Source organism: Protopterus annectens, chromosome 3.part0 (genome assembly GCF_019279795.1).
Source record: "Protopterus annectens isolate FY-2018-M chromosome 3.part0, PAN1.0, whole genome shotgun sequence".
Taxonomy (NCBI): domain Eukaryota; kingdom Metazoa; phylum Chordata; order Ceratodontiformes; family Protopteridae; genus Protopterus; species Protopterus annectens.
Genome location: NC_056731.1, coordinates 1,500,117,412 through 1,500,136,677, shown reverse-complemented (window position 1 = coordinate 1,500,136,677; position 19,266 = coordinate 1,500,117,412). Strand labels below are relative to the sequence as shown.

The 19,266-nt window shown below is 36.0% G+C and overlaps 1 protein-coding gene across 1 annotated transcript in view; it reads left to right on the top strand.

Moving 5' to 3' along the window:
• The window catches only part of LOC122796789 (C-type lectin mannose-binding isoform-like), a 525,560-nt gene that overhangs the window by 504,914 nt on the left and 1,380 nt on the right, over positions 1-19,266 (top strand). The window contains exon 5 of the mRNA XM_044065519.1: positions 19,253-19,266. This exon is cut by the window's right edge and continues 1,380 nt beyond it. Coding sequence (XP_043921454.1) covers positions 19,253-19,266 — 14 coding nt within the window. The remainder of the gene's footprint in view (positions 1-19,252) is intronic.

The window sequence follows — 19,266 nt, the reverse complement described above, 5'->3', positions numbered from 1 at the left end:
ATAAAACTGGATCTGTGGCTATGTGATCTCTCAACTCATCAAGAAGTGTGGAAGAAACATTTCTCGCTTCCTTGACTTCAAAATCAAGGTTCTCATTGTCATGCTGTTCTGTGGTGTTTCTGGGTGATCTGGATAATGTATCAGCAAGACAAAGAAGTTTGCCTTTCTTGTAAACAAAATTGAAATTATATTTTTGCAATTTCAGCAGTATACGTTTCAGTCAGGCTGGAGCTGAATACATAGGCTTTCTCAACATTGTTACTAGAGGTCGGTGGTCTGTTTCAATCTGGATAGGTCTACCATAAACATAATCATGGAACTTCGAATATGCAAACGCAATTGCCAAAAGCTTTTTCTCAATGTGGGCATACTGCATCTCAGTTTGGGTAAGAGTTCTCAACACATAGGCAACAGGTTGATCCTCTTGTAGAATGACTGCACCAAGACTAAATTTTGAAGCATCACAGGAAAGTCTAACTGATTTGTGAACATCATAGTATCTGAGAGTTTATGGACTAGCAATTCTCTGTTTCAGGACTTCAAATGCTCTTTAATGTTGCTCTAACCAAGACCAGGATACATCTTTACATATCAGCTCTCTGAGTGGTACAGATAGTTGACTCAAGTCTGGTATGAACTTGCCTAGATAGTTGACCATGCCAAGAAAACATTGTAGGGCTTGAACATTGTCTGGAGCTGGCATCTCGAGAACAGCTGTTTGCTTTGAAGGGTCTGGTCGTAAGCCTGAACTGGTAAATAAATGACCAATATAAGTAACTTCTTATAGCCTGAATTTGCATTTCTGTGGATTGAGCTTAAGATTCACTTGACGTACCCTTTCTAGAACTTTTCTGAGGTTTCTGTCATGCTCTACTTCATCATGACCTCCTACTAATATGTCATCTACTATAATACCACAAGGATACTCAGAGAAATTTGCCCCATTGCATGTTGAAAGACTTCACTTGCAGAATTTATCCCAAATGGTATTCTCAAAAATCTGTACCTACCAAACAAAGTACTGAAAGTAGTGAGCAATGATGATTTCTTGTCAAGCTGAATTTGCCAGAATTTACTCTTTGTATCTAAGATAGAAAAAACAGTGGCATTTGGCATCAAGGCTGTGACCTCTTCGACTGTGCGCATTGGATCATGGGGTCTTTTCAATGCTTTGTTCAAATCTCATGGATTGATACATTTCTGATGTCATCAGAGCTTTTCTTATGAGCTACCACCATGCAAGATACCCATTCATTTGGAGTTTCGACTGGACAAATCACACCTTGTTGCACCATTTTATCTAACTCTGCTTTGACTCTGTCCTGCATGGCTATTGAAACTTTATGTGCTGGCCTGACAACTGGACTGACCTCTGGGTCTAACTTCATGGAACACACAACTGGAAGCTTGCATAGTATGTCTTCGAAAAGATCAGCATAGTTAGAAAAAATGTACTGGGGAAAATTAGAGTAGTGGTCTTTTAAGCTAACTTGGTGGACTTCCTTATTAAGTGAAAACAGTCCCATTTTCAAACTGTCTCTGAGAATAATGACCAGGCATGCCTCTTGACTACATAAAATAATAAGTCATAGCTTCTTCCAGCTGAATAACATGAAAGCACTACTGAGCCTTCACCTCCATAAGCAACAAGCTTTGCACAGCTTGCCAAATCAAGTCTTTCACCATGATACACTCTCGCAAATGTTTCTGCTGACATAACATTTCACTTGGAACATGTATCAACTTTGAGCTCTATGGGTCTGCCAGTTATCCGAACAGTACAAAATACTTCATTCTTTGCCCTTAAATCTAGTGCATTGACTGTTTCATGAAGCATTGACACACCATCAACAAAAAGAGTAGGGTTGCATATTTCTAATTGATTAACTCTTTAAAATGTCCTTTTTTAATAAAAGAATGTGTGCCTTTTCATTTACAAAACCTTTTGAAATTATTACATTTATTGCATTTGCGACATTGTTGAACAAAAGCTAAACATTTCTCCCTTTTAGATTCATGACTTCCACCACAATTACAACAGTTGGCAATGAAACTAGGTTGGGGCCCATGATTTGAGTTTGCTGGCTCACTCTTATGCTTCACTGAGAGTGTGCAAACTGTATAATTTGCTAGAAAACTCTTGAGTTTACCAGTAAATGCTGCAGGGGTTACATTTGCTACCATGTGCTTGGGCCTGTTTCTTTAAACCATGTGCCACGTACTATCAACATGAGCTTTATCATTGTGCCTTCTAGAACTGTTCTCATTTGTAAGCATATTTGTGTGCTTTTCTGCGAGCTCTTATATCTGACAAATCTCAATGGCCTTATTCAAAGTTAAATCACTGTCACGAAGCAAAATCTTTCCCACAGCGTCATCTTTTATACCACACAGAAGTCTGTCCATTATCAACTCATCCCTTAAAGCACCAAATCTGCACATTTTAGCTATATTTCTCAGGTCAGTTATATATGGTGCAAAAGTTTCAACAGGCTTTTGATCCCTTGTGTAAAATAAGTGTCTTTCCATTGTAACATTTGTCTGGTCACATTTCTCTAAATTTACATTTTAAGTACTTTGGGTCCTCCCTTGACTCAGTCTGTACAACAATATGACAGTTTTCTCCCTCTCCAGTATAGATAGCAGGTGCATACACAAATGAATGTTCCTTTTCTATGACTTCTAACCCAGCTAAATTAAGTAGAATAAATGTCTCTGTACGGTCGTCTTTATCATAAAATGTAGCCTTTATGAAAATGTACTCTTGCTCAAACACTCGCCAATTCTCGGCAATATTACTGTCAAACACAAGTACACTGGGTTTTCGAAATCTGTCTGCCATGCCCACAAAGTATGTACAAACACACAGAAAATATGGCCCTTACAATTATGTATTATCAAACTGTTCTGTGACCTTGTAATAACATTCAAATGCACAATAAACTCTTCAAAATAATGTACTTTGCAAAATATGCTCTGTAATGGTTGCCCTTTTGCAAAATATACCCCGTAATGGCTGTATTCTGTGAAATAACTTTACTGTAACATTGCCCAAACATGCAAACATTTTATACACTTCTGATAACTCGGATATCTTTGCTTAATATGAAAAATACATGCTTTGCAAAAATGCTGTTGTTTCCCTTTATTTTATTTGTTTTACACAATTTGGGCTTTATTTTAAACATTTTCTGTAGTAATTTGAATATTTTTAACAATATCATACATATCGGTTTATGTGAATATTATTTAGAGTGTTCCATATACCTCGTTTCATATTTTACAAAAAAGAATAGTGGTGAGCAAGTTTAATATCTGAAATTCATTTCTGACCTGTTTTACAAAGTTTGCACATTATAGGGTGATTCGTTGCTGTATATTCCTCCAGCTCCAAGTAAGTGCCTTAAGTCATTTTAGCCATGCCACCTCAAACTTCCTGCCCTTTAGACATGCCTCTTCTGACACCATGTCACTCCTCTCTCTCTCTCTCTCTCTCTCTCACACACACACACATACGTGACAAGCAGGCAGGGTATTTTGTTTAGATGTTTTAAAACATAGAAATACATCAGGATGGATAGCAGCATCATAAAATACAAATGAACTAGCTAACAGACAGACCTTACATACATACATGCTTACAACAAAATGGCAGTCTAGCTTGCATGTCCTCAGTATTTATACACTTGTGCAAGGCCTTGGAAAGCTTCTTAAAGGTACATACACACACATTGATCTACAGAGACAGGACATGCTATGGAGTTAGCAGCAGCCTTTAGGAAGACAGATGGCAGGTTGTCAGCTGATGGGGAACATGGTTTAAGTTTGAGAAGAAATGTTTTTTTTCCCAAATAGTTTTTTTATTTTCAATTAAAATAGCATTTACATAATATTTTTAAATATCATTTTAAACAACTATATACAATATTTATAATAGCCTGACTTTCAATTATATACACCATATGTTATTAAATATAGAATTCACAGATCAGCTATCAGAGATACAATATTGATTATTGCAGAGTGTCCAACAAAGATATAACTTTCTTCCAATAATTATTTACCAATGGCCTGGGATAAATTCGTAGTTCTTTGACTTTTATTTCCATCAATGCAGTTGTCTTCAGTAAAGTGTAGAATTCTTCCAAGGTCGGGGGTGTATTTGAATTTCACCTTCTGGTTACGCATTTCCTAGATATAGCAAGTATTGTCCATAACAAATACATACTTGTCTTATTCAGGTAGGGACCTTCATTTACATTTAGTATTATCAATATTTTATTTAAGGTAAAGGATTCATTAAATAAAGCTTATAAAAAATGATTGATTCCATTCCAATATGAATTAATTTTATTACATTCATAAAAAATATGAATCCAATCTGCTTTATTTGACTTTTCACACCTCCAGCAAAAAACATTTTTAGTATTAGTGATCTTTTTAGTTCTATCTGGTGTTAAAAATGCTCTATGTAAGTATTTCCAGTTAAATATTTTCCAGTATTATGTGTTAGAGGTGTAATTAACTGATAGTAAGATGTTCATAGGTTCATAGGTTCATAGGTAGGTACTAGGCTATCGGCCCTGGGGCCTTTACAAGCCCAGCCAAAAAGGTACCCTGGTTTTTACCACCCAAGAAAATTATTTTCCTGTGCCATTGTCGCGCAGAGCCACAGAGGTAATCCCCAGGGTGAATTTCCTATTTCCCATACAATCATCAAGATTTTTCTTGAAGAGTGCTAATGAGGAGCTTTGTTTGATATAGATAGGTAGTTTATTCCAGAGTATGGGAAGTCTCTGGGACAGGAATCTTTCCCTCCGGCATGTTCTGTTTATTGTGGTGACAAGGTTTAGGTCCCTAGAGCGTGTAGCTCGGAGGGATTGGGATTTCTTTAAGTGGAGCATGTCCAACAGCTCTGGGTTTGACATAGCTTTGTATGTTAGGCAGAGATCACTTCTGAGTAGGTGATATGCGATGGAGTAAAGCTGGAGTTTTTTGAGACAGTATGCGTAGGGCATCTGTTTGAGGCCGGTAATCCTCTTTGTGAGGTATTTCTGTGGCCTTTCCAGTTGTTGTAGATGTCTTGTGAGGTACATGCCAAAAGGGGCATTGTACTCTATAATGGGTCTAATGAGTGATGAATAGAGGGGAACAATGACTTCTTTTTTTCTGGATGAGAAACCTTTTGTGATGAGGTGTGCCACATAGAAGGATTTCCTGACTACTGTGATGATGTGATTATCAAAGGAGAGACTACTGTCCACCTGTGTCCCAAGGTCTCTTATCACACTTTCGGTGTTAAGTATACTACCGCCTATGTTATAGTTCACAGGTACAGAGTTTTTACCAAAGGGGATGACAATGCACTTTTTCCCATGGCTTTGACACCAGGCATCTGTCTCAGTGAGGCCCTTTTATAGGATGTCCACATCGTTAGGAGTTTTGATTATGGCTCCTAGTTTGCAGTCATCTGTGAACTTCATTAGCCAAAGACCTTCTGTGTTAGCCTGTACTTCAGAGAAGTAGATACCAAGCAGGAGAGGACCCAGGACTGAACCCTGTGGTACTCCACTTGTCACTGGTCTGAAGTCGGATTTGAAGTCTGCTACTTTCACAGAGTGGGTTCTGTCAGCGAGCCAGTTGGCGACCCATCTTGTGACATAGGGAATTATACCTAGTATAGTGAGTTTATCTATAATTCCAGAGTGAGGGATGGTGTCGAAAGCCTTGGCAAGATCTAGATAGGCTGTGTGAACCACCTTACCCTTGTCTACAGCTTTGTTGACTGTCTCAAAGAAGTCTATCAGGTTTAGGAGACATGATCTGCCTTTTACAAACCCGAACTAGGTGGGGTCCAGAGTTTGGAGATTACCAAAGTCTTTGTTTATAAGTTCCATGATGATACGTTCCATGGCCTTGCAGACCAGGCTTGTCAGGCTAATGGGGCGGTAGTTCCCAGGGTCCATGGTGGCTCCCCCCTTGTGGAGTGGGATAACCATCGCTCTCCGCCATTCAGCAGGCACAAAGCCTGAGGTGAGGCTATGATTGAACATGGTACTTATGTGGGGTGCCAGTTCGTTCTGTAGTTCGTGTAGAACACAGCCTGGGATGTTGTCAATTCCCATGGATGCTGTGTTCTTGGCTTTGGAGAGTGTGGTTATTACCTGTGCAGCCAGGATTACAGGAACTTTGCATTCTTCCGGTATAGAGATGGACTTTTTAGGGGGTGAAAGGAAGGTAAAGTTAGCACTGAACCTATCTGCCAGGATGTTGGCAATATCAGTTGGGTCTATATATAAAGTGCCATTGTGCTGTAACTCAGAGCAGATCTGAGTGTTGCCATTGAGATTCTTGACATAGTCATAAAATACTTTGTGGGTTGTCTTTAGAATCAGTGGTGATTTTGTTTTCGTAGCTAGCTGTGGAGGATTTTATCAGGAATCGCAGCTTCTTACTGAGGCTGACCAGGGAGCTCCTCCACTCATGGGATTTTACTCTCTTTCGCAACAGTTTCTTCCTTCTGTTGTACAGTTTGTTTATGGCAGGGGACCACCAGATTGGCTTCCTTTTTTTGGAGGATAGCGTCTTGGTTCTGTTTGGGATAGCATGATCCATGCACTCATGTAAGTGCTTATAAAGTGCAATTGTGTAGGATTCAGTAGTCGTAACTGTATTGTCCATCTGCATGGGTGTCATGAAGTTCACCACTTCTGTCTTAAGAAGCATGAAGTTGGCTTTGGAGAATTTTTTTACCATGCTTTCCTTAATGGGGGGTGGGGGCAGGATGTGGATATCTAGGGTAAGTAGCTTATCGTCAGATCGGACCAATGAGGCGTTGACTTCAGGTGTGGAACACCGGTCACTCATGCTGGTAATGACTAGATCTAAGATATTGTTGCCCCTGGTGGGGGTGTGGATAAGTTGATCCAGGGCATTGGAGTTTATGAATTCCAGAAAGCGTTGAGCGAAGGAGTTGGTACATGAGTAGTTTTCCCAGTTAATGGTGGGTAGTTGAAATCGCCCATTATTAGGGTGTTTGGTTGAACCCTAATATTGTCCAGTACATCAAGAAAAGAGGAGTGGGAATCCTGGGGCATGGTGGGTGATCTGTAGCAAGCTACAATTTGGATTGCAGTTTTGCCCAGCATTGGTTGCAATTGGATAAGCTCAGCTGCATTATGCTGAGCAACTAGCCTGGAGGTGTGGATATCCTTAATGATTATGGACACACCTCTGCCTTTGGTGTTCCGGTCTAGGTTACATGGCCGAAAAGTGTGGTATGAGTTATAGCCTGGTAGTGCAGAGGTGATCTCTGGAGCCTTGAACCAGGTCCCAGTCACTGCACAGATATCAATGTTCTCCATTTTAAAGAGTGCCTCGAGTGAGTGCATTTTGAAATTTAGACTTCTAGCATTGAGTAGCATCATCCTCAGTTTTTGCTTGCCTGTTCCTGTTATGGTGGTGAATTTGTCATTTGAACCTTGCCTAAAAAAGGCACTATAGGGGCGGCAAGAACCTTAGCCAATATCCGGAATCCCAGGGGTGACAGGTGCAGGCCATCTCTGGCAAAGCATCGTGGTCTGTCGACCATGTCATCCCAGGCAGACAGATACTGGATCCCTTTAGAATGGCACCAGAAGCTTAGCCAATTGTTGAAGTCAATCATTTTGTCCTTGTACTGCGGCATCATTCTGGGTGATGGCAGAATGCTACTCAGGGCTAGGGTCATACCTGCCTGGGCTACAAGATCGGAGAGCTCTTCCATGTCTCTTTTCATGTAGTCCAGGGAGGTACATCTCAGGTCAGTCACACCAACATGGACAATGACAGAGTCATATTTGTACTTGTTGTGGAGTGACCTGAGTGCGTGGGTTATGTGGCGGATCCTGGCACCCGACAGGCAGCTGACAGTAACCTTCTCCTTGTTTAGCTTGGTGAGTGGGACATCAGTGTGCCTGTATATATAGTCACCTATGACTAGTGTGCTGGGTACGTTGTTTTGCCTTATTGGCTGTGGTTGAGTGGCACACTGAGTCTGCGGGCTATGTGTCGTTTGGGTTGTGTTGGGGGGGGTGGAGGTTGCTTGCATTTCTGCTATGGACATCTCTGTTGCTTGAGCAGATTATTATTGAGAGCCTCTGCGAATGTTTTTGTGTTTCTATGTGTGGATTTTGGTGGTGTAGATTTGGTGAGACTATGTGATGAGTGTTTACCTTCTCCTCTTGACTGTCAAGTTCAGTCTTGATTGGGGAGAGCTTTACCTCCAGTTTGACTAGATAAGTGCATCTCTCACAGGTTGTAGTGGTGGGTGGTAAGAGGAGAGGGTTGTCTGTGTACATGAGGCAATTTCTACATTGCCCCAAGATGCCCAGATTCATCATAGACAGGAGAGAACACTGGGAGCTGACCCTTGGACATGGATGAATAAAAAATTATTTTCCTCTAGATAAGTGAGGAAAGTGAGTACAAGAGCTGTTTTTCTCTAAGCAAGTGAGGAAAGTAAGTACCAAAACTGTTTTCCTCTAGGTAATGAGGAGTGTTGAGTGCTGTAGTAATTAGTAGGTTATTTAGTGCTTACAAGTTCTGAACAAGTGCTGATCATGAATAAGCAAATTCAAATGCTAAAACTAAGAATCTGTATCTGGACTAAACTAGTTACAGGAAAGGAGGGAAACCAGTGCAAATGTGGGCTTTTAAATCAGAAAGTTGAGAGAGATGGAAAAACTGCCCAAATGGCCAATAACTACAATTTCTGGGCCAGAACCACTCCTTATGTGGTAGATAGGATACCTAGTGCTTACCACTCCCACTGATAAGCTAGAAGGCTTCCCTCCAACACAGAAAGCTTAGGGGGGGCTCAGAAGCTCACATACAGTCCTGGATACAGCAAATCTGAATCTGGAATACACTAGTTACAGGAAAGGTTTATATATATATATATATATATATATATATATATATATACAGAAAGGTAGCTAAAACAGCAGTAAAAACAATTCAAATGAAGTGCAGGCTAGCACACTTGAGTATGTAGCAATGTTAGACCAAACAGTTTAAAAAATGCAATTAAATTAAAAATGACTAAAAACAAGTGCAGGAGGAGTCTATTAGGTAGAATGAGGTAAAGAGATGGGACTGGGGGGAGTGTCCCAGATCAAATCTACAGTGGGGGCGGGCAACTGCAAAAGCCTCCAAATTTAAACAACAACACAGGAATAGGGAGGGTGGGTATGGGAAGACCAACACCTTCAGCAGAGATACGTTTGTATGTCACTTTTAATTTCTTCTGTTAACTGCAATGACTGACCTTTTGTTAAGAACTGCCAGTATGATGGTTTGGGAATTGTTTTATATGTTATTAACTCTTTATATAGATTTGAAATGGAATTGTTCTTTTCACAACTATTATATATAAATTCATGCAGAAAACTTATTAGATTTGGGATATCTTTAAATGAGGAATTATTAATTAATCTGCATAAATCCTGATTGTACATTAAAATGCTTTGTAAGGTTTACCAGTTTTGTGTTGGAATATTGTAAGCAATTTTTATCATATGTATGTCTAAAACATTTAATTTATTTACACATTGAAACCAGCATAAGAATCCATTTTGTTCCCAGGAGGTTATTGTTTCCCTATATATTTTGTGAGGTAAGTTCTTAGTGATGGCAAATGGGGTTAAAAGGCCAAACCAAAGTTTTAGATCTATGTTTGCATTGATAAGTTTCCTAAAGGAATTGATGTAATGATTAATCAGTGTTGTTTTAGAAGGTTTTGTTATATTATATTGTGTACTTATGCATAGTATGTATCAGGGTTTGTTTGATTTGTCTACTATTATTTTTTTTTTAACAGATTAAATTCATTTGTTAATATAGCCATTGGTAATTCTTTCCAGTTGGCAAAATAATTTGGGTTTATCCAGTCTATTGTAGTTTTAAGCGCAGATGCTTTTACATCTGTTTCTATTTCTGGGAAGTTCAGTCCTCCTTGTTTCCAGGGTCTAATGTGATGAGTTAGAGCTACTCTATTCTTTTTGGGATACCATAAATTTTTTTTTAAACATGAGTTTATTTCTTTAAGAATGCATCTTTCAGGAATTAACAGTTTTGCTAATGCTACATATATAGTATTTTGGCAATAAGACCATTTTTATTAATTGCAGTCTGTCTTCAAAAGTTAATACAATTTTGTACCACTTTTCTATATATATTTTTATTGTTTCAATAATATTTTTATAATTTATTAATATTGTTTCGTTTATATTTTTGAATAACACTATTCCTAAATAATTTAGTGTAAGTTCTTGTTTTCCTATGATGGATTTATCTGTAACTTGTAGGTCTTTTTTTCTTATTTAAAAATATAAATTTTGATTTTGATCTATTAAAGTGTAGACCTGAAATATTATAAAATTTCTCCATTACTTCTTATAGCTCTCCTAATGACTCTCTGGAGTTTGATAGGGTTAATAAAATATCATCAGCAAAAAACATTATTTTAGATATGTACTGGTCATAGACTTTTATTCCTTTTATTCTTGGATTATTGTGTATTATTTCTGCAAGTATTTCTGTAGCCAAATCAAATAAAATAGGAGAAAGGGGGCATCCTTGTTTAGTACCTTTCGTTATATGGATAGATTCTGAGGTGAAAGGACCTAATTTAATGTAGGCTAAGTTACTAATATATATGTTTTTTAGTAATAAGATGAAGGGAGGAGGAAATTCATATAATGCTAAAGTTTTAAATAGATATTCCTAGTTGAGGGAATCAAAGGCTTTTTCTATGTCTAATCCAATTACAAGTGTTTCTCTATTTTCTTTATTCACATAATCTATAAGAATAAGTATCCTTTTAATATTATCATGTGTGTGCCTGTTATATAAAAATGCAGTTTCATCATTATTAATTGTCTTTGAAAGTGGAATTTTCATTCTGTTAGCTAGGATTGACATGAATATTTTGTAATCATTATTCAGCAATGATATAGGTCTGTATGAGGTGCACAGGTCTGATGGTTTAGTATCTTTTAGAATTGGTGTTATAAGAGAATATTTCCATGAGGGTGGTATTTTTGCTTCTGACTGGACTTCTAGCAAAGTTTTATGAAAAAGGGAGATTACTGTTGAAGGGAAGAGTTTGTAAATTTCCGTAATTATACCATCTATCCCTGGAGCTTTGTTAGATTTACTTTCTTTTATCTTGTCAACAATTTCTTTGTAGGATATAGGTTTTTGTAGGTCTAGTTTTAAGTTTTCAGCATTTTTTTTATATTAATAAGGTTTGTATCTAAGTTTATTTGGTTGGTTTCTAAATCTTCTTTTTTGAAGTGTTCCATATAGTGGAACCAAAATGCTTCAAGGATGTCTCCTATATCTGATACTTTTTTCCCTTTCTTTTCATGATATATACTACTAATGTTATTTGCTTTAGATTGTATTTTTAATTCTTGTAGATAAGTTATGTAGATATCTGGGGGAGGTGGCTAATGAGTTTATTTTTAATTTTTCCAAGGCTAGACAAGTTTTGTGTGTTAGAATTTCATTATATTTTTTATTTAATTCCTCTATTTCTTTTTTAACTTCTGGACAATTCTGATTTTTTTTTTTTTTTTAGAGTTTGCTGTCAAGAGTCTGGATTGCAAGTCTAATGATTCAGATTCCCACTCTATAACTTTGTTTTTGTACCAGCTAAGGGTCTTGCCAAATAAATACACTTTTAATGAGTCCCAAACCATGACTCTACTAATTTCTGTTGTATTATTAATTTCAAGAAACAGTTGTAGTTCTGACAACATCCAGGGTCTGAATTCTTTAATTTTCATGATATATGATGGAATTCTAGTTGAGAGGATTAAAGGTTTAAACTCTATTTGGAGCTTCATTATCAGAGAGTTATGATCTGAGAAGGGGCATGGAACTATTGAGAAGTTGAAGATTTTTGTTTGTAAATCTTGAACTACGAATAATTTGTCTATTCTGGTTTGTGTTCCAAATCTATAGTCTTAATGGGAAAATAATAAGGATTTATCATCTTTTACTTTAAAAGTGTTTATTAAATGAAATGAATCAATCCATTTTTTTAAGGATTTTGAAATAGTTGCTATGTGAAAAGACTTCTTTAGTGTCTTTTGGTGTCTTTGGTGTCTTTGGTGGTTTCAGAAGCTTCTAAGGTACAATTAAAGTCTCTTCCCAGTTTAAGATTTCCTTTATAATTGTTGGAAATAAAATCTAGGTGTTTTTCAACCGTTCCTGCTCCCATTCCTGGGAACCAATATAGATTAGCTAAGGTCCATATTCTGTTATTAAATGTAATTATAACAAATGCTAGTAGACCTTCTTTGTCTTCATATTTATAAATAACTTTTGGAGTGATTATGTTTTTCTTCCAGAGAATTGATACTCCTTTTGTCTTTGTTCTATAGGAGGATTGAGCTAAGACTGTATAGTCCTTAGGGCTCCAAATAAAGCTATCATTAGTCTTAAAATGCATTTCCTGGAGAAATACTACTTGTGCCTTATTTAGATTTAAATATTTTAGTAAGTTTGATCTTTTATTTGCATTATTTAAGCCATTAGTATTTAATGATAAGAATGTTAAATCCATTTCAAGTTATTGTTGGAAGAAACTTTTTGCTTCTTCTTTTTTTTTATTTTGATTATAGTAGTTATACCATATTCTCTGATAACATTAGATGTTATTTTTATGTGTGTAAACTTGGGAGTGTAATTTAATGTTCTTTTTACTTTACATATAAGTAGGGTAAAATTCTGGTCAGGCTTTAAAAACGTACTTCTATAAAACATTAATTCTAAAGTATCAAATACAAGTAAATATGAATTTCCCATTAAACATGGAATGAAAGTCATTCCTAATACAACAGATAAAGATAGATCTAATGGGTTATCACTCATACCTTTAACCAACAATATCAACTGAGTTCCATATGTTAAATTATTATATGGAGAATTTTCTTAAAAAAGATATGAAATTCTATATTATTCTATTATTGTTCTATAGTATTTTATATATCAGGATGGAATGTTAGTAGTGTAAACAATTATTATGCTGACTTAGAAAATATCCAATATTTAGTTACCCTTAAGAGATCCCAAACATGTCAGATATGTCATTTTGGATAAATTAAATGCAGCAGAGGAGCATACACTAAATAAGACAACAAATAGATTATTACGAAAATAATTTGACTGAAAGGACTCTACAGGAGACAATGAGTGATTACCAATGAAATATGAATTTAATGTAGGTGTGCTGTCTTCCTTTACTTTCCCACTCTTCAGCTCACCAACTTCAACTTACACTTATGAAAAGACATGGCTTATCAGCGGAATCCTGTCTCTGGGTAGAGGCGTCCTACATTCTAGTGTGCAGTACGTTTACATATTTATAGATTTACAAAGCAGAGTCTAAGAATGAACTATGATCACCCTGACAATTCCCATCCTGCATAGGGCACCTCCTGCTTACAGAATGGGTAATCACATCAGGTCTAGAATGAATGTGAAGGTACCTATATGGTAATCAAGACTTACCTTAGATAAGTATTAATCATATAGTATTTAGAGCATCTTAGAGAGTTCTCGGGGGAGTTAGAATACTCTTAAGCCTCTCTTCCCTTGACCTAAAACAGAGATTTCCCTTCCCTTTTGTTCCCTTGTTTTAAATCAGTACTAATAAAAGAAATTCAGCAAACATAGATAAAGAGAAATAACATTCAGTAGTCTGCCTTGTACATGATTCGCAATCCATTAAACAAGTCAGTGACTAACATCACTTTAGTAAACATTATAAAGACAAATTAGAAATAATTTCCTAGCTCTTTAAATTTTCTGATAAAGCAAAAAGTTAACAATAAGCTATTTTAACTAAAAGTATAAAGCATTTAATTTTTTCCTTGCATGTATACATTTCTACTTATATTGTAGTGTCAATAGCTGTCTTTGAAATCTGTACAATACTTCACTTCTTCAAATCATTCCTTTTTCAATTCAGGTTTTGTTTTGTCAAAACGGCAACAATATTTCAAGGGCACAATTAATATTTAGACTGATGTTTCAAATAAATAACTTGTCAGTTGCCAATTGAGTTAGTTTAGAATGTATGACTAGTGCAAATATAGCATGTTGCAAAAATAATATGTATTTTTTCGTGTGCTCTAGAGACTGTCATATGCAAGTGACATATATAATGTAGCATATATAGAACAGATAGCTTATGGATTCATGTTGTTAAAGTAAATTATGCTTATTAATCAGGCAGTTTCATTTAAATTCACAAGTAATTTGGGAACATTTCAGTTGAGTTTCCAGGAATGTGTAGTCCAATGTGAGTAATTGAGTCCACTTTTCCTCATAAACATATGTCGCAATTCATTAAATTAAGCAGAGTCTAACATCTGTCTAATAATCATTATAAAGACAAAGAATAGTAATTTCCTAGCTCTTCAAAATTTCTGATATCGCAAAATGTTGAAAGTAAGCTATTTTAACTGGAAGACTAAAACATTTCAATACTTTGTTGTGAATATACATTTTTACTTTTACTGTAATGTCAAGAACTGTCTTTGAAATCTATGCATTACTTCACTTCTTTCAAGTCATTCATTTTACAGTTCACATTATATTTTGTCAAAATGTCAATAGCATTTCAAGGGCATTTTTAATATTTAAACTGATATTTTAAATGAATAGCTATCAGTTGCCAAGTGAGTTTGTACAGTATGTGAGGTAACTGCAAAAATAACATGTTGCAAAAAGTAATATGTATATTTTCATGTGCTCTAGAGACTGTCAGTTTCAAGTAACATAAAATGTAACTTTTACAGTGCAGACAGCTTTTGGAATCAGCATGTTAGAATGAGTAATACTTTTTAATCAAGCAGTTACATTTCAGTGCACATGTAGTTTGGGAACATTTAAATTGTTTCCAGGAATATGTAATCCTATGAGGATAAATCATGTAATACATATTGTCCTATTATGTATTTATTTTACCTTGTTTAGGTTGTTTTTCATTTTAATAACTAAACATTACTTTTTTCTTATTTGTTATCTGTGAGGCTAAATGCACTTCGCAGATTCACAGTGTCCTTAGAAAATGCAGCAGTTGTTTACTGTTGCTATGGCAACGCAAATAGAATGTGAAGAAAGCTTCACTTCTTTTAACCAACAGTACATTTTTCCCTCCTTTTTTATGTATTTGTTAATACTAAAAGGAAATAATTCAAAGGACATATGTACATGAATGGAACATTTCTGAGTTAATCACGTTCATGTCCCCAATCCCAATAAGCATAACAGTGACTATCATTAATCTAATAAATATTGTAATAATTAATTAAGTTCACTATTCCAATTAGTCTACCTTAAAACTAGATTATTTTAGACTATTATTTATCTATGTATAGATAGTGAGTTATTAAATATATACAGACTATATTAGTATAGTATATAGGAGAGAATTTAGAAAGGAAGACAAGACGCAGTTAAAATAAAAAATGAGAAGAGAGAAAGAAAAGAGAAAATTAAGAGAAAATACACATATACCATGTATGTTGATTTACAGTATAAATATTTTATGCGCTATATAACCCTCCTTCTGTGAAAGAAAGGTACCATGTTTTACATACCTGAGGTAAAGTGAAAATTCTGTGTCATCTATTTTCAAAAAATATAGATAAAAATTCCAGTAGTCAGTTAACTTTGTTTTAAAATTCCAAGCAGGAAAATTGGTCCTTTAAAGTAATGTTAAAATAATTCATATCATAGTAGATGTTTGAGAGATTTGGCTGTAACAGTATCAGTCTTTTGCTTCTTTTTGACATCTGTCCAGACATTTGTTTCTTTTGTTCTCTTGAGAGAAGGTGACATCCAATCCATATCTTCTGGTAAAGTAATCACATTATTAGTTTTAATAAATGACATGGCTTCCTCTAAGTCAATAAAAGTCCTCATCTCGTTGGCATGCAATATTCTTATCTTAGCTGGATATGCAAGTTGTGCCTTAATGTTATTTTGTTTCAGAAACGTTATCATTGGCCACACTTTTTTCTTTGTTCCATTATTCTAGATGAATAGTCGTCATCAAATCTTATCAGGCTCTGTTTATATTTTAGAGGTGCCTTCCTCCAAGCAGATCTTATAATCAGTTCCTTGATCAAGTATGAAAAAAATTTGATAATTATTGACCTAGGAGGAGAGTTTGAGTTAGTGGCAGGTTTCCCAAGAGCTCTGTGTGCCCTTTCAATGCCAAAACAAAGTCCTTCTTTTAAATTTAAAAAGTCAGTGATCCAGCTTGATAAAAAGGAAATAATATCCTTCCTTACCTTCTGTGTTTTCAGGTAATCCAAAAATCCTGATGTTATTTCTCCTCTCCCTATTTTCCAAGTCATCTACTTTATTAACCAACCAAGTGTTTTGTTTAAGAAGCAGTTCTTTCTGTGTTTCCTCTTCCTTAAGTCTGCTTTCTAAGTCATTTAGAGAAACCTCTATTCCTTTTATCCTTGTCTGGTGTTGTTGTAGCATTTCCTTGAGGGTGTCAGCCTGTTTTTGACTGCTTGTTTTAAGATTTTCCAGGTTTGCTTTAAAATCATCCATCTTCAAAGACAACTCCTGCAAGGTAGATGCCATCTGTTGTAGTTCCTTCTTTAAGGTTTCATCCTGGTGAGAATTCTTTGAGTTGCTCATTTTAACAAGTGAATATATCTCCAAGCTTTTTGACAGGAAATGATTTGTAAAACTTTACCAAAGTTTCTAATTATGTAAATTAGTCATTTATCTATAAGATTTTAAACTTTGAAGAAAAAAAAAGAATATTTTTTCCTGTCTTATTTAACTAGTTATATGGAGCTCTAAAATACTGCTGCTTTCAGTTAGCCATTCAGGCTCCACCCCCCGAGAAGAAGTTTTTTGATGTAGCTGGTTGTAACAGGATTTCGCGAGAACAGGCTGTTTTGTGGTAGGGAGTGGTGGGAGGTGTGGGGTTGTTTTGGTGGGAACTTTGCACAAGTCTGCTGATGGTATCTATGAAGTATGCATTGAAAATGGATGCAGTTTCTTGGGGTGTGTTATTGGGGGTGAGGTTGGGAGTTGAGGGATTTGCTAGGTGGAGAGCTTGGTTGACAGCATTCCAGAATTTTTTAGGATTACTGGGTTCTGTAGTTTGGGGTGAGAGGTAGATGTTCTTTTTATTGATATTTATATATTTTTTGGTTAGATTTCAGAGTTCCCTATATTTTTGGTAGTGCTTGGGAGATTTAGTCTTAGTCCAGTGTTTCCATGTGGAATCTCTGTTTTGGATAAGGGACCGAGTAGAGTTGGTGAAACATGGGGAGCACAATGATTTTACCCTGACAGTTCTGGGAGGGGCAAGGGAGTCCAGTATGTTTAGGAAGATGGAGTTGAACTGGAGAACAGCTTCATCTAGAGGTAGGGATGAGAGGAAGAACCAGTCTATAGTAGCGAGAGTATTATTAAATGTGTTAGAGTTGAAGTTGGTTAGCTTTCGGCATTCTTTAAATTTATGAGGTCTAGAGAGGAAGGACAGAATATAGTGGAATATCGAAAAGAAACAGAAGGACTCAGAGATGGCCTTAGATTCCAGTATAAAATCAGAGTTTAATCACAGAACGCAAGCACTTACGCAGGAAGACCTGCTTCATCAGATGCTAATAAACTCTAGTAATTTAACCTACTTATATACAACTCTAAGCTGATGTTCAACAATCACATGATATGCCTCATGATCACATAATACATTCCCAAGGAATACTTCCTATAAACTAATAGGCTTTTAAAAACAATGATAAGTACACAACGTTTTTACTAAAATGCACATATATAAAAAGTGCATGTATAAAAAATCTATATATTTTTATTACAAATATTTACATTTAAACTGCTACATTAACCTGACATGGCCAAGAAATTTAAATGAACATATATAAATCATCTAACTTGATGAAGCAGTTTGTGAAAGTGCTTGTGCAGTTTTATCTGTGAATAAAACCTGAGTTTTTATGCTGGAGTGTGGAGCCTTACCTGAGTCATCTGTTTGTTCCTATTACTTGGATTTTGTGTTTATTGGGACACAGGTACCTGGTTGCTGTTGGTGTTTTTTTGCATATATTAGTGATAGTGTCATATTTATTTACTTAGTAGTTAATTACAAATTCTGACCAGATTAGTCCCACTAGGCCAATGGCATTTTTTCAGTGGAGATACAAGATCGCATTCATACTGCCTCTGGGAAATTTGGCCACCTGGGAAAATTCCCCTCCTCTTTTTGATAAATGGGGTGAGATATTTCACATTCACCTAAACTACCACCAGTACAAGTAGATAGGCCTCGGTTTAAAATCTCATCCCAAGGACAGCACGCTCAGGAGTGCAGCTCCCCTCCCCCTTGCTGCACCTCAGTGTTAATCTTAGAAAACTAATCCAGCTACCTGGAACTTACAGATCTTCTAGCATCAAAAGTTAATGCATTCTCTATTGAGCTGATGACACTGTATTCTTAATGCGTATTTATGTGTTATTTTTGTAAGTATTGATTTGCATTCACAGACCCCATTGATTGCTAATGTTTTTTAAACTGTGTTGATGAATCCTATGAAAGTCCTTCACCAAGGGACTAGGATATTTTAATAAATTTTTTTTTTGCTAGCACTTTATCATGTTTATATATTGTCTTAGCGTTGCCGTTCCGTGTATATTATTTAATATATAGATTCTCAGCTGGAGTGCCTTCTGTGTGGAGTCTGCATGTCCTCCCCGCGGTCGAGTGGTCTCCGAAAGACATGCATGAATGGGCGTGCCTTCGCTGAAGGTTGGGTGTCGGGCTGGCAACTCAGCACCATAAAAAATCAACTGCCAATCATTAGCGGACCGGAGTTCCACCCCTAACCGGGAAAAGCTAAAACAACAAACAAAAAAAAAACACCTATAACAGTTCCAAACAGATAATTAGAATCCAGGAGTCACAGAATTGCATTCATTCGTTGAGTCATAATATTTAATGAATGGCAGTATACACCTTGGATGAGACTGATAACTTGTTTAGGTAAGGGTCTTATTGCATAGTTCTGTGTACAACTGTATTAGCACTCTTTGAAATTTGGAGATGGCACATTCTATAATCTCTACATCTCAGAACCAATGCATTTTAATATAATGCCTATTTGAATAAAATAATTATTTGAAATAAATCATTTTTTCTGTTTTACAGTTACAAGAAATGTT